This window comes from Parasteatoda tepidariorum, chromosome 6 (assembly GCF_043381705.1).
Source record: "Parasteatoda tepidariorum isolate YZ-2023 chromosome 6, CAS_Ptep_4.0, whole genome shotgun sequence".
In the NCBI taxonomy this organism is placed as follows: Eukaryota; Metazoa; Arthropoda; class Arachnida; order Araneae; family Theridiidae; genus Parasteatoda; species Parasteatoda tepidariorum.
Window position 1 is genome coordinate 60036566 of NC_092209.1, and position 17166 is coordinate 60053731.

Here is a 17166-nt window from a genome sequence, read left to right on the forward strand (position 1 = left end):
AAATATTTTTGCTGCATGTCAGATGATTTCAGATGAGATATTTTCACAATTATTCGTTAATTGTGTCCCCATACTACCTAAAATACTCTAAAATACCCATATACTGTTGCTACTCAAGATGCTACCCAAAGTGATGGTTATTTCGAAAATATTGTTTTATAGTTTTTTCGAGATATCAGTGCTATCTTCAAATAAATATCATAACTGATTTTGAAATGTAAGAGGGATAAATTAACTGGGTTCCTCAACAGTACACAGCTAACCATACATTCATCGATACACATTTTTTGGACTCATTTAAACCCGTCCATGTTTCACTTAGAAAAACCAGCAAGCTAATAATAAATAAACTAAATGGTGGCATCATTTACCAAGTGAGCAAGTGGAACACATAGCAGATCGAACGTTGTTTAAGCAATTAATTCCAAGGGGACTGAAGAATGGGTCATTACTTCCGAGGAGGATTGGGTCACATTGGGGATTGCCATCATTCACTGGACAACATTCCAAAGGCTGGTTGTTTGCTAAAAGAAGGAAACATTCATTGTTTATAAAAAGAACTTTTTGTAACTTTTATCTGCAGTAATCAGAACAAAAAAGTTTTCTCTTAAACTATTATCGAATTATCGGATTTTCACCAACTAAGTGCCAATTTCAGGGTAACATCAACTTTGTTGAAAATGTCGGAAATCAGAAATTTGTTGAAATTTCACAATGTTTTGAAATAGGTATTTTCCAATGACGAAATAAAAAACTGCAAGCGAAAGAGAGCGAATAGTTTCTGACTACAAAAATGTTTTCAAAAAGTAGTATTCATTTTTTAAAAAAAAAGTAATAACACCAAGAAAAAATTATTGCAGGGTAATGAGTTTTCGCCTAGGTTTTGTTATACTGATTTATATAAAATATTAAAAAACTACAATGGTTTTAATTTTTTTAGAAATTTATAAGCATTACATTTCTTTTTGATTTCTGTTTTTCAGTTCAAACGTACATAAAAATTGTGTATTAAACAACTGTAAAATTAGTCCTTTTATGAAAACTACGTTGCAATTATAAACAGTGGAAGGAAATAGTTTTAATACTTGATTTTTGTTTTTGAAAAAGAGTTTCTTCCATTGGCAGAAACATATTTCTTCCGGAGCAGTTTTTTCCACTGCGGAAGAAACTTGCTATTCCAGGTTCCTCTGATTTCCCATGGAGTTAAAATTATTACCCTGTGCTTATTTCTTTTTACATAAGTTGAACAAATAATAACTTTTAAAGAAAAAAAAATTCAATGAATACGGCAATAAAAAAGAAAAATATTAGAGGATTGAAAAAAATGCAAAAATAATGATAGTTAAAAGTAAATCCTTACGTCTTTGATTAACTGCATATATGGGAAATATTTGATGAAAGAAAAAAAAGGCAACAATAATGATAATAAAAAACAATTCCTTATGTTCTTGACTGACGGGAGTAAATGATATGTCATGGTCTTGGAATTGACCATACACCAAAAACAAATGAGGAAAAATATTCGATAAAGGAAAGAAATACAAAAATAATATGGTTGTAGTAATTGTAGTTGTAATTGTAGTTCATTTTCGTCGCTCTAGAGCTGCACAATGGGCTATTGGCGCCGGTCTGGGAAACATCCCTGAGGATGATCCAAAGACATGCCATCACAATTTTGATCCTCTGCAGAGGGGATGGCACCCCCGCTTCGGTAGCCCGACAACCTGCACGCGAAGTCGAGCACTTTACGGTAGAACAGTTTAACGAGGATCAATACCGCACACCCTCGGTCCCTGCGCAGACTGATCCAAGTGGTCACCCACCCGCACACTGACCGCGGCCAGTGATGCTCGACTTCGGTGATCTGATGGGAGCCGCGTCTTAACGATTAGTCCACTGCGGGACCAAAAATAATAAGGAAAAGCGAATCCTTACACCCTTGGGTGATTGAAGGCAACGATAAGTCATGGACCAGAAATTGACCATACGCTATAAACATATGGGAAAATATTTGAAGGAAAAAAATGCAGAAACAATAATGAGGAAAAGCAAATCCTTACGTCCTTGGCTGACAGGAGACAACGATATGTCATGGTCTAGGAATTGACCATACACCATAAACATATGGGTGATATATTTTGTAGGGTTGTCCAGATGGTCGTGGATTTCTAAAGAAATAGTACGAGGAGGAGGTAAGGGATTCCCTGACACTGATACTCTTTTCGCAGAGGTGCCTGAAAATAAAATATTATTTCATAATAAACTAGCTGAGTACCCGTTTTTCGCACTGGGTTAATAAAAAATAAGTATAGAATCAATAAATCAGTACTGAAGAACACTACAAAATCATGCTCAAAACTAAAAAGCGTATACCGAAACAAGAGCTTGATGAAAGAACCAGGTAAGTGAAGTTTTTAGGGGAATTAATGAATCAGAGAAAATAACAAAAAGTTGTTGCATCAATATGGGTATGTTTAGTGTAACAGAACTGTTTTTGCCTTTACTTCTATCTTACTTCTAAATATCATAACTAATACACATCAGTGTTTAGTATGTTTGCATGATTTTTGTTTCAAATTTGGCTGTAGCAAGTAAAATAAAGCAAAAAATATTAATATTGCCTTTAAATTACTTGCTAATAAATTAATTCCGATACAACTTATTTTTCGTTCTGAAAAAGTCACCTAGCAAGTTCTCATACTAGGTTTTTCAATTAATTTGGCTAAAATAATTTCATTTTTTTATTTAGTATTATTTTTTGCCCTTTTCGATGGCTTACCGTTATTGAAGTAAGCAAAACTCGCTTTCTTGTAATTAAACCTATTAGAATAAAGATAAAATGCATTTTGCATCACTTGGCATAATGCTATTGCTCGCGGCAAACTAATAATTTTCAAGGTTTACCACTATCGAGTGATTTTCTCTGGTACATATTCCTTTCGAGGGGCAGTAAAACACTTATTTCCTAAGTATCAGTATTCAAACTGCTCAGTTTTGCTTATGTTTTACTAATCAACAAATACAGCAGTATAATACTTTATACTTGTATTAATATATTTGGCCCTTATAACATAACTCTTAAACATTTGAGCGGTAAAAAATACATTTGTCAGTAACAGCCAATTAAAACCGAATTTTTTTAAAAAAAATAGAATTCTTATTAGAATTTGATACGGATTTTGGAGAATGACAATTTTTTTTATCTTGTCCTTATTTTACTGTCAAATTATTTATAAGTAATGGTGGAGCAAAGTTCTTTTAACTGTAATCCCTTAAAATATTAATACACTTCCTTTACTAACACGGACAAAAATATACTTCTTTAAATTGTGGAAAACCCGTTGTAAAATTCTTATCAAAATTTCATCAATTAACATATTACTGTCAGTTGTAGACAATAATAAAGCGTCATCTGTGTGAATGGCGATTTTCTCTGTTTTTCTAAACAAATTTCTTATTAACCTTTTCTCCTTTAACTTTGCTTTTCAGCACAAAGCGTATTTTATTTTATTTCAATTAATACATATTTTTAATATTAATAAAGGATTAGTGCCAATAATATTCTGGCAATTACTTATGGTGCTCTGAAGGAATAATTATCTTTAATAATTATCTCCATTTCTCCATTATTTTTGCTTTTTAGTACGTAAGTTTTCTTTTTAGTACGTAGCTTTCTTTTTATATCAATTAGCATATTACCTACATTAATTAAGTATCGTTTGCTTCATTAATTATATGGAGATTTTTTTTCTCTTAAGCAAACTAATACCACATTGTCATTAATTTTAACTTTAAAAACATAAATATTTGTTGTTCCATTCAATTATCATTGATTTTGAATATGAATTTTATTTGAAACACGTTTTAAAAGAAATAGTATAAATAAAAAAAGCGCTTAGTATTAGACAACTTTAAGAGCATAAATTTGGTGACGTACGCCGCATGTGCTTCCAGATAATTTTTTTCACTTAATTTTGCTGACAGAGAGAATATAAAATAGTTAAATATCTTTTTCAAATCTAAACTTAGTTTTTAAATGACAATTTTAGTCTATTATTTTATTTTTATATTATAACCGTCATTGAACAGCTGACCCAATTTCATGGATTTACAACTACTAATGTTCAACACAGTAGCCTTGTAAATTTGAACCCAATCCAGAAGACAATGGAACTCCTGGATCGAGTATTGGGAGAAATTTGTCTTCGTGGAGAACTTTTTAATGGGGCTAACCCGCATTTGCGTTACACGGAGAAGAAGACCACTAGAATCTCCCACGGTTGTTGGGTATCCACCACTACAAAAATATAATTCCAATTCACTTTTATGTAAGACATGTTAACTCGATTCTATGGTGAAGTACCTTTCCATAGATGAAGGTTGGAATTGTCTAATAGTCTTTCCCCCCACATTGGTGACCTTCGGACGTGATGTGAACACGCCTACCTTAGCAAAAACGCCCACTACGATTTGAACACGCCTACTTCGATGGATTGTCCACATTAAACAGTTGACTTGCTACTTGTGAATGTGACATTATCCACTTCCTCACGCAGTTGCTTGTCAGTCTCGATCACGTACGACGTAAACACTCGACTGCTAAAGGCAACACAGGAGTGACTACTACAGACTTAACACAGCTCTCACAATCAGTGCTAAAAAAGTACGGTGATCTTAATACAGCTCTCCCGGCTTCACACAGAACAGCAATTATTCAACTAGTGGTTTCCGTTCATCGAATTCTATCACAGATATAATTCTGGTGGGGGAGTACTGTAGGGTATCCACCACTACAAAAATATAATACCAATTCACTTGTATGTAAGACATGTTAACTCGATTCTATGGTGAGGTACCTTTCCATAGATGAAGGTTGGAATTGTCTAATAGTCTTCCCCCCCACACGGTTAACCTGACGGCAAGGGGACTCTAACCCGTCTACCACTGAGAATATTTCACGTCAGCACTGTGGCCGATGCAAGCCAGGTGCGGAATTCGTATCGACTGGGATTCGAACCCGTTTGCCTCATTGGAAGACGAACGCTCTATCCCCTGAGCCATGTGACTCTTAGTCTACTATTTGTCGAAATGTTCAAGTTTAAAACGTCATGGGGTCTAGGAATTCTTTTAGTATATTTCTAGATGATCATCATCATTATTAAACTTGCATGGGAATCCATGTTTCGAAATGTCATCGAATGCGGCTAGGAAAGCTTTCATATTATATCCTGTTCAGAAGCATACAAAGGAAGAAAAAAAAACAATTTATATGATAGAGTCCCTATTATATATGATATTATTTATATGATATATGATATTATTCATATGATATATGATATTATTTGTATGATATATGATAATATTTATATGATATATGATATTATTTATATGATATATGATATTATTTATATGATATATGATAATATTTACATGATATATGATATTATTTACATGATATATGATATTATTTATATGATGTATGATATATGATATCTCTGATATATGATATATTATTTATATGATAAGTCTTATCTCGATGATGTGCTTTATCTTCCCTAGAAATATGCCTTTTACGATTTTTTAAATTTTAGAAAGACTATGGCTTTGTAAAGAGATTCTACACATTTATCACTAAGAAAAAAATACAGTTAAAAAAATTTGTTTTACCATCGGCATAGTCTGGATCGACAAGCCTTTCAAAGCAGGCTGCTGCCATACCCCAGGAAGGGTTTCGCAAATTATTGCAGGTTCCGTCGAAATTTCTGTATCGAGAGTTGCGATTGCAGCTGAAATTAAACTGAGACTCACAACTTTGAACTTCATCTCCTTGTAGAATGTTGAGGAGATCCGCCACACTGGAGATAATCTGTCCTGGAGTCAGATTGAACCTTCAATGAAGAAACATGATTAAGATTTAATAATGACGCAAAATACGAAATTGAATCAAGTAAAAACAATATTGATTTTCGGATAACCAAGTGATTTGGGAATTGATAGAAAGACGTCCTATTCCCTTTTAATCCCTATATTACAAACGGCCTAACAAATTAAGACTGGAGAGATCTACAAAGCGTCATAGGAAAAAATTCATCGAAGAAAAGGGTTTATTTCTTCAGAAATTTAAATATTGCAAACTTAGTGCGACGGTAACATTTGAGAAAATTTCAGAGAAAATTTGATATTTACAGCCATCCCTACGTTAGAAAATTTCCAAAAAATCCTCCTTGTATTAGAGAAAAAAAAGTGTCAAAGTGGAAACTCAAGAAAGATAATCGCGATTCGAATTCCTAGAATTTTAAACGATGTTCTTAAAATTTTTCTTGTTGAGTAGTATTAGTACTTTATTTTCATCGCTCTATAGCTTGACAATAAGCAGTTGGCAACAGTCAGTGAAACACCTTTGAAGGTAGTCAGAAGACATACCATCACAAGTTTGATCCTCTTCGGTAGTACAATTGTTTGAGAAATTGGGAACTTTACATTAGAACAGTTTAAAGAGGACCAGACCAATACCATGATTTTAGCTGGTATTGCCTGGTTGGTAACACACTGGGCTCATGTTCAAGAGTTCGTGGCCTCGATCTTCACCCGCCAAAGAATCCCCGTGTAGTAAATGGTGACTGATGCATGTGAAATCTGTCGAGTCGCTAAGTCCTCTATGTTCCCATAACAAATCAATACCTCTGAGGGTACTGATTCAGAAGTTTCCATGTCTTCTGGATTGGTTTAAAATTACATGGCTTAGGAGTTGAATATTGGTAGTCGCAAACCACAAATTGGGTCGGCTGTTCAACGACGGATATAAAATACCACGATCTTTCGGTCTTTTTTCTAGTTTGATTAAAATGGCCCACCTGTTCACGATCTGCTGCTAGTGATGCTTGACATCGGTGTTCTACCGAGGACCTTTTCTTGACGATCTGTGGATTATGATTAATAGGAATCACCCAAGTTGCTTACTAAACTATTACCCACACTTTGTCAAAACAATTGACCAAAAAAAAAAGAAAGAGAGAGAGAAAAAGCTGCAGTCATTATGAAGAACTAGCTCTGGTAGATTAATATGCGCTACTCCAATCTCATATTCTATTCGTTTGTACACATACTATAAGATCCTTCAATGATTTTTAAATCTGGTGAACTCACAAAGTCCTTCCAGTTCCTATAACAAATCAATACGTCTGAGGGTAATCGATTAGAGATTGATCGCGCTCGGGTTCAGGTCAAAATTACGACCTGCGGATGATTGGATTTCTTCCTGCAAGACGAGAACAATCAACATCACTTGCGAAAGTCTCTGTACATCATCCTGGACCTGAAATTGAACAACATCTCGCTCACTGACTGCTACCTGTAATGCTTGACTTCGGCAACTTTCTAGGAACCGCTTCTTATGAACATTCCATTGGGGGACTTATAGAATCGAAAACAAAGACATGCAATATTCCAACATACTGAGCCTGGGATTTTATGTGTTCAGAAGGATTTATCCCGTCAGTAATAATAAATAATTAGTTATTATTCCATTTGTAAATAGTATAAGCATCGCATGGTAATGTATTATCCCCAGTCCCCTTACTTTTTATCTCTTCATTACCATTTAGCTTTTCCCTTTGGCAGTTCACGTTAATTAGAAGTGGGTATATGCTGGCAAGGGGGGAAAAGCTTGATTTTTTGATGGTAACGGGAAGGTGTATACTATAGAAATTTAGGAAATCGCATTTCCTTGAAAGACTTATTCTGTATACTAAGAAAATGCTGTGGTCAAGAATGAATTACAAGTCAAAGTGCAGATTTCTGTGTGAGCGAATTTCAAAATACCCGTTTTCTTACCTGTCTAGCAAAATCTTAGTCCCTTCTTCAAACAGTTCTTGCAGACTTTCTGACAGTGCAGCACGGCCATGAATACCTTGGAAATGTTGATGACGAGCTGATGGAACATCTCTTTTGGGATCGGGTGTCAGACCTTTGGAAATAAAAATATTACTAATGAATTATTCAACAATAGCTTAAATTATAGACAGTAGCTTTTTCTTCTCAAGAATTTTAAAAACTTTCTGGTTCCATTTTGGAACAAATCTCTTAAAGTTTGAAAACTAGATAAAATGTCCCGCACAACTTTAATGGTGCACTTTAACTCATTTTGAATTGCTCATTTATTTGTTTTGTCTTTTTATTTAAAATGAAGATCCATCAATTGGAATTATTTTATTAGTGCTTGTAATGAAAACATACAATATTATTTGTTTGCAATTAAAATATATAACATTTACTGAATGGTTATTTTAACCGTCTTTCCTTTGTACTCACTGATCCATAAGATATGGTTCCCAGCAGATTACCGAAGTCACTGACTGCTGTCAGTGTATGGGTGGGTGACCACCTGGATCAGCATGCGTAGGGTCAGAGGGTATGCTGCATTAGTCCTCGTTAAACTGTTCTACCGAAAAGTGCTCGACTTCCCGCGTAGGTTGTCGGGCTTTTGAAGCGGGGTACCATCCCCTCTTGAAATTAAAATTGTGAAGGCATATCTTCGGATTATCCTCAAGGATGTTTCCCTGACCGTCGTTAATAGTCTATTGTACAGATACAGTTCGACGTAAATGAACTAGAACTAGAGCAGCGTAAATGAACTAGAACCTTGTACTCACTATAAGTTTATTTAAAAGTTTAATAGACAGCGCATTCTTCAAACTTATTACATTCATTAATACGAGGAAAACTAGATTAAAACTTATAAATTCGTACTTATTGTTAGTATAAGGTATGATATTTAGTTTGTTTTTGCCTAGAAAACTTTACCATTGCACCCTATTTTGAAAAAGGAATAAAATATTGTTCCTTCTGATAAAAAAATTATCAAGCGAACGGGTTACAAGAACCTTTTGCATAGAGCCGCTGTGTCTCAAGGGACACAGCGCTTCTTTTCCTATGGGGTGACCCAGGTACGAATACCAGTGATGGCTTGTCGATATGAAGTTTACTCCTGGCTTACACCAATCTCACCGCGGACAAAGAATATCCTCAGTGATATACGAATTGTGGACTAGATTCCCCTTGTCACTGGACTAAACTTGGAAGGTTTAGGTTTTCCTCTCAATGTAATGCAAATACTCGTTGGAAATCAGAAAGTTCTCCAGGATGGATAGTTTCCCAATACTTGATCTAGGAATTTCCGCATCTTCTGGGTAGGGTTTAAAATAACAAGGCTACACAGATAAACATTGAGAGCAGTAAGCCCCAAAATGGTTCGGCTGATCAGCGCTGGCTATAAAATTAAAGAAAAACAAAAAAAACGGACCACTCTGAATAACTTTTGATTTATTAGTTGGATTTCCACGCTCAAGGACTCAATCTGAAAGGTTTAACGAGGTGATCTCAAATGTGGTAATTAATCAATGCTGACGTTATTTTTACGGTACGAAATCAGACACAAAAACGTACTTTCTCAGAATAAACATCAGAATACCTTATTTTGGATGGATTCGGATTTCGGACCCCAAAGTATTGGGAATAGCTGCAATTTGGGAAATATGGTCCCAATAATTTGGTCAGAAGAGTCAGCCAAAATTTGCGCCACTTAATGTTAATTTTCTTTTTTGCTTATTTCATCGTATCTGAAGAACTTTTTAAAAAATAAATAATATTGTAAAATTTGTTTATCCAAAGATTGCAAATTATATATTTCAGTAAATATTTATTATTTTTTTATTATATTAGTTAATATTAGTTGGAAATCTTTTGAATTTGCAAGGTATGCAATTTTTTTGCATCATTTTTAAAAAGTAATTTTAAATAACAAAATACAAAATTTGAGCGAAAGTGGTTGAATAGTTCCTGAGAAATCGAATTTTAAAAATACGCCTTGAGTTACAGAACGTGAAGATCCGATCATTAGTTCAAAAGTTATTCAAGCGTGGTTCGCTTATGTTTTGTGGATTGCAATCTATTTGTAACGTTGTATCGGTGCATATTTTATAGTTCAGCACCGTTTTCTATATCTATTTATATCGAACTATAGAAAAAGTTGAAATTCTTTTTAATACTTACTTCTTCCATCTATTATGGAGTGTCGAGCTGAGATGGCATCTTTAGCTATACTGAAAGCTTGTCGGACAGAATTTGAGGTGAAGTGTCTAGCCAAAATGTCTTCTGGCGTCTGCCAGCCTCTATGGCTAAAGGGTCTTCGATTGGGTGCATGGCAATTCACCCACAAACACAATTGAAAAACAGTAATCACGGACCTGTAGTATGAATGAAGATTACTTACACTAACTATGAATATTAACAAAATATTTCGAATATTTCATAGTTTCTTTTTAATTTCAGATAAGGGTTCTATCTAGTGTTAACAAAAAATTTTGAAGTGTATGACATGAAGACCAAAAATTAACGGGGTGTAAAATTACAAAACAACAAGCGACGTGTATTGCAAATCCTTCAATTCTAAGCTACCTCCATATGGGAAGTGAACTGTTGGCTTTCTTTGTAGGTTCAGAAAGATATAAAATGCACCACATTACTATATTTTAAGTTCAAGGTAATCTGACATTACCCGCATATATTTACGTGGTATTCTTTACACGAATAATTTATTTTATGCGTGAAGGCCTGTGTCCGATAATTCATTCATAAAATTTTCTTTTTCAAATGTAAAATGTGTGAAATTCGTCCTTGGGAACACAAAACACTCCCAAATTCAGTTATAGAAATTATTACAGCATGCTGCAAACACGCAAAGTCGAAGTGCTCTTTAAAGACATTTTTTTATCACTAAGGTAATAATTAGATTTCGATTTTTGAATTCTAAAATCAAATTAAATTTTGCCTGCTGTTACTATTTCGGAAAAAATGCTAGCATGCATCTTTTACCTTTCTACACCCTTAAACGATATGAATCAGTTTCCTCCTATAAGGAAGCATCTTGGAATGGAAGGACTAGAGAGGGAGGCTTGTTGTTGCGTAATCATGCACAGCGGGTACCCGATAACTTCTATGTACTTGGCCTAACCGGTCAAATTTTCATTAAAAAAATTTCACTGTCCAGTACTGCTTACTTAGAACCGATTTTTAGTCCCAAAACTCGGTATCGGGTACCCTAACCCAGCCAATTTTACCAGGTATCTGACGCTGTTATATTTGAATTTATTGTAGCCATAAAAATATTCATAAAAGTAGTTGTAGTTTTGGAATTGTATTTCATCAGTTTCTTCAAAATCAAGCTAAAATATCGACTTTGGGGGCTACTACTTTTATACAAAACTTTAATACGGAGAAATATTAGTGAGCACCTTTGGAACCGAGAAATTGTTTGTTAAAGAAAGGTGTCCGCTTAGGAGAAAGATTAATTCAAAATAGGAACTCGACTTTTATGGACATAAAATTAGTAATCATAAGGAGAAACATTTTTCTAAGGTAACATAATAAAAAAATGAACGCGAAACAGCATGCGCAAATTGCGTCAACAACCGCAAATCTCGTCAATAGATAATTGTGATAAAAATGAAGACCTTTGCAGGAATTACGATTTTAACAATCACAAACATAATACAAACTAAGAAGCAAATCACTATGTATCAGATATAAATTGTGCATCTTATATATGAGCGTTTGGAAACGAGATAAAAAAAGACTTAACACTACTCTGATACCAACAAAAGAATTCAACTATTAGCAAATGTATAAGCAATTGTATTAAAAATAAATCTATCTATCTTATTATATAAAACGCTAACACGTACGTATGTATCAATAAAACCGATGATATTTCTTCTCTCGCGTTGGCAACAGTTTTCATTTTTAATTGATAGGATTCGGCGCGCAAGAGCACGTAGTGAGCATCATATGTCTAATCGGGTGAATTCTCACCGAATTATCAAAAAAAATTCTCACAAAATTATCTTCATCGAAGCCGATGCTTTACATCCGGCGTTCAGTACTATTTCATATTGTTTTACAACACATGGTTTTAGCCCTTTGGTGGGAAAGACTTTGAAGCAAAACTTTCAAAAGTTACTTTTCTCAACAACTGAAATTTAGGATAGTGTGATTAAGAAATATATGCGAACTGTTTTCAATTTCAAATTAATATTGAAATGCACAGGTTAAGAATTTTCTACGGTGAAAAGTTTTCGGAACTTCAGTGTTCAAAAAAGTATACAAAAGCTAGACATTAAGAACGTATCCAATGAGCGAGCAAAGCGAGCATCGGTTTGCGAAGCAATCCGAAATGAACTGCAAAAGCAGTTCCTGGGGTTGGCGAGCGCCAGCGAGCAGGGGGCGAAGCCTCCTAGTATTATATAAAACAAAGCAAAAGTATTTATTTCTTTTGTCCCTCTTTCCGTAAACAATGAAAAACATTATTATAATTTAATATTTTCTATTTCCTTACTTCTTCACGGAGAGATGCTACTATGATTTTATGACTAAGATGAGATTTATAACTCCCTTATTTTCCTGCTCCTCACTGAAATAAACTGACAATAACGATTTTGGCCGTGCGTCGGCAGTGAAACATTCCCGCTGTCATTTTTAATTCTTATGACGTCAGAAGTGACATCATCTATGACGTCATAAGATCTGTTTCTTGAACATAGAATACTACTTCCCTTTGCAGGCGATTCCTTTAGCACCTACATGATACAAGGTTTTGATGGGAGCAGATGCAAGAAGAGGTTGCATATTTAAAAGCTCCCCTCTCCTCCGTAANGACGTTAAGAACGTATCCATTGAGCGAGCAAAGCGAGCATCGGATTGCGAAGCAATCCGAAATGAACAGCGAAAGCAGTTCCGGGGGTTGGTGAGCATCAGCGAGCAGGGGGTGAAGCCTCCTAGTATTATATAAAACGCTAATGCGTATGTATCAATGAAACCGATGATATTTTTCTCGCGTTGGCAACAGTTTTTATTTTTAATTGCTGAGCTTCGGCGCGCAAGAGCACATAGTGAGCATCATATGGCTAATCTATATTATATAAAACGCTAATACGTTTTAATTGATAGGCTTCGGCGCGCAAGAGCACGTAGTGAGCATCATATGTCTAATCGGGTGAATTCTCACCGAATTATCAAAAAAATTCTCACAAAACTATCTTCATCGAAGCCGATGCTATACATCCGGCGTTCAGTACTATTTCATATTGTTTTACAACACATGGTTTTAGCCCTCCGGTGGGAAAGACTTTAAAACAAAACTTACAACAGTTACTTTTCTCAACAACTGAAATTTAGAATAGTGTGATTAAGAAAAATATGTGAACTGTTTGCAATTTCAAATTAATATTGAAAACACACGTTTAGAAATTTCTACAGTGAAAAGTTTTCGGAACTTCAGTGTTCACTCAGTGGGAACGTATCCAATGAGCGATCCGAAATGATCCGAAGCAATCCGAAATGAACTGCGAAACCAGTTCCGGGGGTTGGCGAGAGTCAGCGAGCAGGGGGCGACGCTTCCTAGTTTTAATATAATACTCTTCTAAGCAACGAATAATGCCGCAAACATCAATCAACAAATTAGTTTCGTAATTTAACATAACTGTTTTCTTTTTTCTTAACTTATATTCTTTTTAATTTTTATGAACTGGAATTTTAATCAACACTGTAAAAAAATTTATCAATTAAAATGCTTTGAAGATTATCAATATCCCACAAATTAGTTTACAGTGCAGTTTCTATTTTTCAACATATAACATCTTTTCATAATATATCATTACATATCAAGAGGTATATAAACCGAAATCTGTCATTATTGCTATCCACTTTCAGGTGTATTGAAGGATGCAATAGAACTTACATCTTTAATGCAAACACACAATCAATCTGCAGAAATAATTATCAATGCGCCCTTAAATGCCCATCATAGTTTATGGGGACACTCAAATATTGTCTAATAATCAAATATTGACTAATAATCAAATATTGACTAATAATCAATTATTGATTAATATGTAACAATAATTCTAATATTCTTTTTTCACAAAAATTTAAATTGCACTAATCTAAAAAGAAGAAAGAAAAATATTAGGAAATAGTTGCTAATGAATATTTTAACGATAAATTTACATAAAATTCATTTTGTCAAAAAATTGCAATTTGTTATTTTCATTTACAAAAATTTCACCAAGTTGGTTTTATTTATGTAAATAAATTCAGAAAAAATACTATTCACCTTTTGTTTAATTGAGACAAAATTTATTATAATTTATAATAACTGGAAAAAAAGACATTTGGAATACAATATCTAATTTAGTCCCCTCATTTACAGAATAAATTGCGGTATATTTAAATATTAGAAGAATAATTAAATTTTATTTAACAATATATTCTTTTCAAAGAGTTGTGACTCAAAGAAATGTTTTATACACATAACATATTGAGACTGTTTCTATTTATTTATAATATCCCAACATTCTATAGTGGATTGAACTTGTGTGATGAAATTAAAAAAAAAATTCCTATATTCAACAATTGTTGATGAAGCAATAGAGAGTAATAATGATATAATTATTTCACTCCGAGCTCCATTCAGGAAATAACTAAATTTTTACTCCTCAGCTATTGTTTCATATATCCTGAATAAATTTTAATTTGCTGTAAGTTATTCTGAACAATTGGCATAGTTCCCTTTTAAAAACTGTAAGGATAATTGTTAAAAACAATATTTATAATAATATTCAATGAATAATTGTGTGTAGTAAGAATGATTGCTCTACGAAAGAATTCTTTTTTTGTTGTTTTTATGTAAATACCTGATATAGCCTGATTCGGGTATGAGGATTTCGAATCTGATTAATTTCTCATTAACAAATCGAATGGCAGACAACTAATGGATTGTTTCATATTCAATTGAAAATTTGTTGACATTTCTTCTTGAAGAAAAATCTTGGCTTTTAGTTTAAGAAAAGCATTTTAAGAAGAATGAAGTATAATTTTTATACCAAAATAACACTGAAATTTTTGTCCATTAGAATAAAAATATATTTTTAACATTTAACTCAACAGGACTAGCAGGGGTCATTTTATGACTCCATGCATTCCAGAAGTCTTAGAAAACATTTTCTATTGATAGCTGATTTTTCCATCTTTATCTGTCTTTTTTGAATAATTATAGGACATTTCCGTTATGTTCCTTTCTTCTATTCGGATTTTATCAGTTACTAGAATCTGGCAATGACCTCGCTCGACTTCCGAAAAGGATTTTATTTCTCATGGCTAATGTGTTTTACTCTTGTGTTTTATTTTTTCACAGCTAATGTGTTTTAATGTGTAATATTATTTTTCATTTCCAATCAAAGTGATCCTACTTGTTAGCAAGGTTAATGAAAGTTCTGCAGCATTAATTGCAAGAACTGCTTTGAAATCAAACAAAAATCCACTAACTATAAAGAAACCGACGACACTTCATCAATGATCTGTCTTTTTTACTTATTTGTGATCAACGTCGGCACACGTGCGAAAATTGAAATTAAAAATTGCTTCAAAAAGAATTTTGCCCTAGAAATAGTTAATTACTGAAACCTACAATTTGTGCGTATATTTTGTTTGCAAGGAACATTTGATTTATTTATACATATTTTTATTTGTCGCACAATGTATTTGTCTCCAAGAAACGGAAATATTAATAAAATTTGAAATATGCATTCATGTTTGGAGAAAACAATCATATGGAGTTAATATAATAGTTTATATGATAATTATCGAAGAAGTAAATATTATTACGTTTTATAAAATTTCACAGCACAAAGAAGAGTAAGAAGCAAATAATTAAGCAATTTGTAGTCAACGTATAAGTTTAAAAGTTTTATATTTCCAAAAAACACAAAAACGTTTTGAGCAGATTGTGCTTGAATATAACCGCTCGTTTAAAAGGCTTGCATCCTCCCGGGATAAGTAAAAAATTAAGAAAATTTCTGTTGGAAATATATTTTCAATCATTGAATAATTATGATTTTCAAACCTAATTTGAAAATGAATTTACTATTCATTAAATTTTAAATATTCTTAACATTCACCAAAAGGTAAAACATATTCGGTGGGAAAAATTTGATCGCCAAAAATACTTATGATTTCTAAGCAAATTTAATAAAAAAAAAAGCTTTCGTACTTTAAATTTTAAATGTACATAACATTTAATAAAAAGAACGTTTTTGTTGGAAATAAATTTTTTACCATAGAAAAATTTTCAGTAACAGTTAAATCAAAAAGAATAATAACATAGATTTAGATTTCGCTTAAATATTAACATTTCTTATATCTTATTTGGTGAAACAATGACGTAACTGATAATTACTCTAATTATCAGTTACATCATTGTTTCAATAAATGAGCGTCATGTTTTCTTTTCTTTCTTTATACTTTTTAAACAAATTATCTTTTTTCAGATTTAACTCCTCTTTAGAATCATGTATTCAAGGAAGTTAGTTCAGAAAATTAGGAACATTTAAATTTTCTAAAGCATAAAGGAACTATCGAGAAGTTTAATATAAGAGTTCAGAAAATAATTCCTATTACAATATTAACTTTTGCCTCATTAAAAACATTAAAATATTTTTTTTAATAAAGTGCCTAATGTTTTCATAATTTTTTTAAATAAATGAGTCATAATTTTAAGAATTTTTAAAACGCATTAAAAATATCCAAAAAATTTATAATAAAAAAATTCCTTTACCCCCATATCAATCGCATGGCTGTTACTCGTCTTGGACCTTCGCTTTTCGAGCTTGATTCTGTTCTCTTTTGCATTCTAAATTATTTTACCTTTCCGTCAATACGAAGTATCGAACACTTTTCTTTTTTTCTTTTTTTTTCCTTTTCTTTTCCTTCAATTTTTTTCCCAGCTAATTGATGTTATTTCACCACCGCTCTCTTCATTTGAATTGAATTTGAATCCCAAAGATTTTCTTCTTTTTTTTATTTCTTCTCCGAAAAATATTTTCTCTTCAAAAGAAACTTATTCAATCGGAACTTTTAGTTTCACTATTGAGAAACAATATGCGATACCAACGTAGAAAAACATTATTAAAAAAAGAGGAAATATCTTCTGATGTTGTAGACTTTAATTTACAATTTAAAAAAGGTGGGGATTTCTTTATGAAATGTGGTGAACCGATCTCATAGGGAACTTTAGAAACATGTTTCTCAGGAACATACTTTTTTAATAACTAACAT

The 17166-nt window shown here is 32.8% G+C and overlaps 1 protein-coding gene across 1 annotated transcript in view; it reads right to left on the bottom strand.

Moving 5' to 3' along the window:
• The window catches only part of LOC107442890 (peroxidase-like), a 33876-nt gene extending 17036 nt beyond the window's left edge, over nucleotides 1–16840 (bottom strand). Inside the window, exons 1-6 of the mRNA XM_016056565.3 lie at nucleotides 16667–16840; nucleotides 10051–10244; nucleotides 7834–7966; nucleotides 5668–5888; nucleotides 2061–2234; nucleotides 372–524 (exon numbers count right to left, since the gene is read on the bottom strand). Of these exons, the coding sequence (XP_015912051.1) occupies nucleotides 372–524; nucleotides 2061–2234; nucleotides 5668–5888; nucleotides 7834–7966; nucleotides 10051–10244; nucleotides 16667–16740 (949 nt within the window). The 5' untranslated portion in view covers nucleotides 16741–16840. The remainder of the gene's footprint in view (nucleotides 1–371; nucleotides 525–2060; nucleotides 2235–5667; nucleotides 5889–7833; nucleotides 7967–10050; nucleotides 10245–16666) is intronic.
• Nucleotides 16841–17166: the final 326 nt, after the last annotated feature.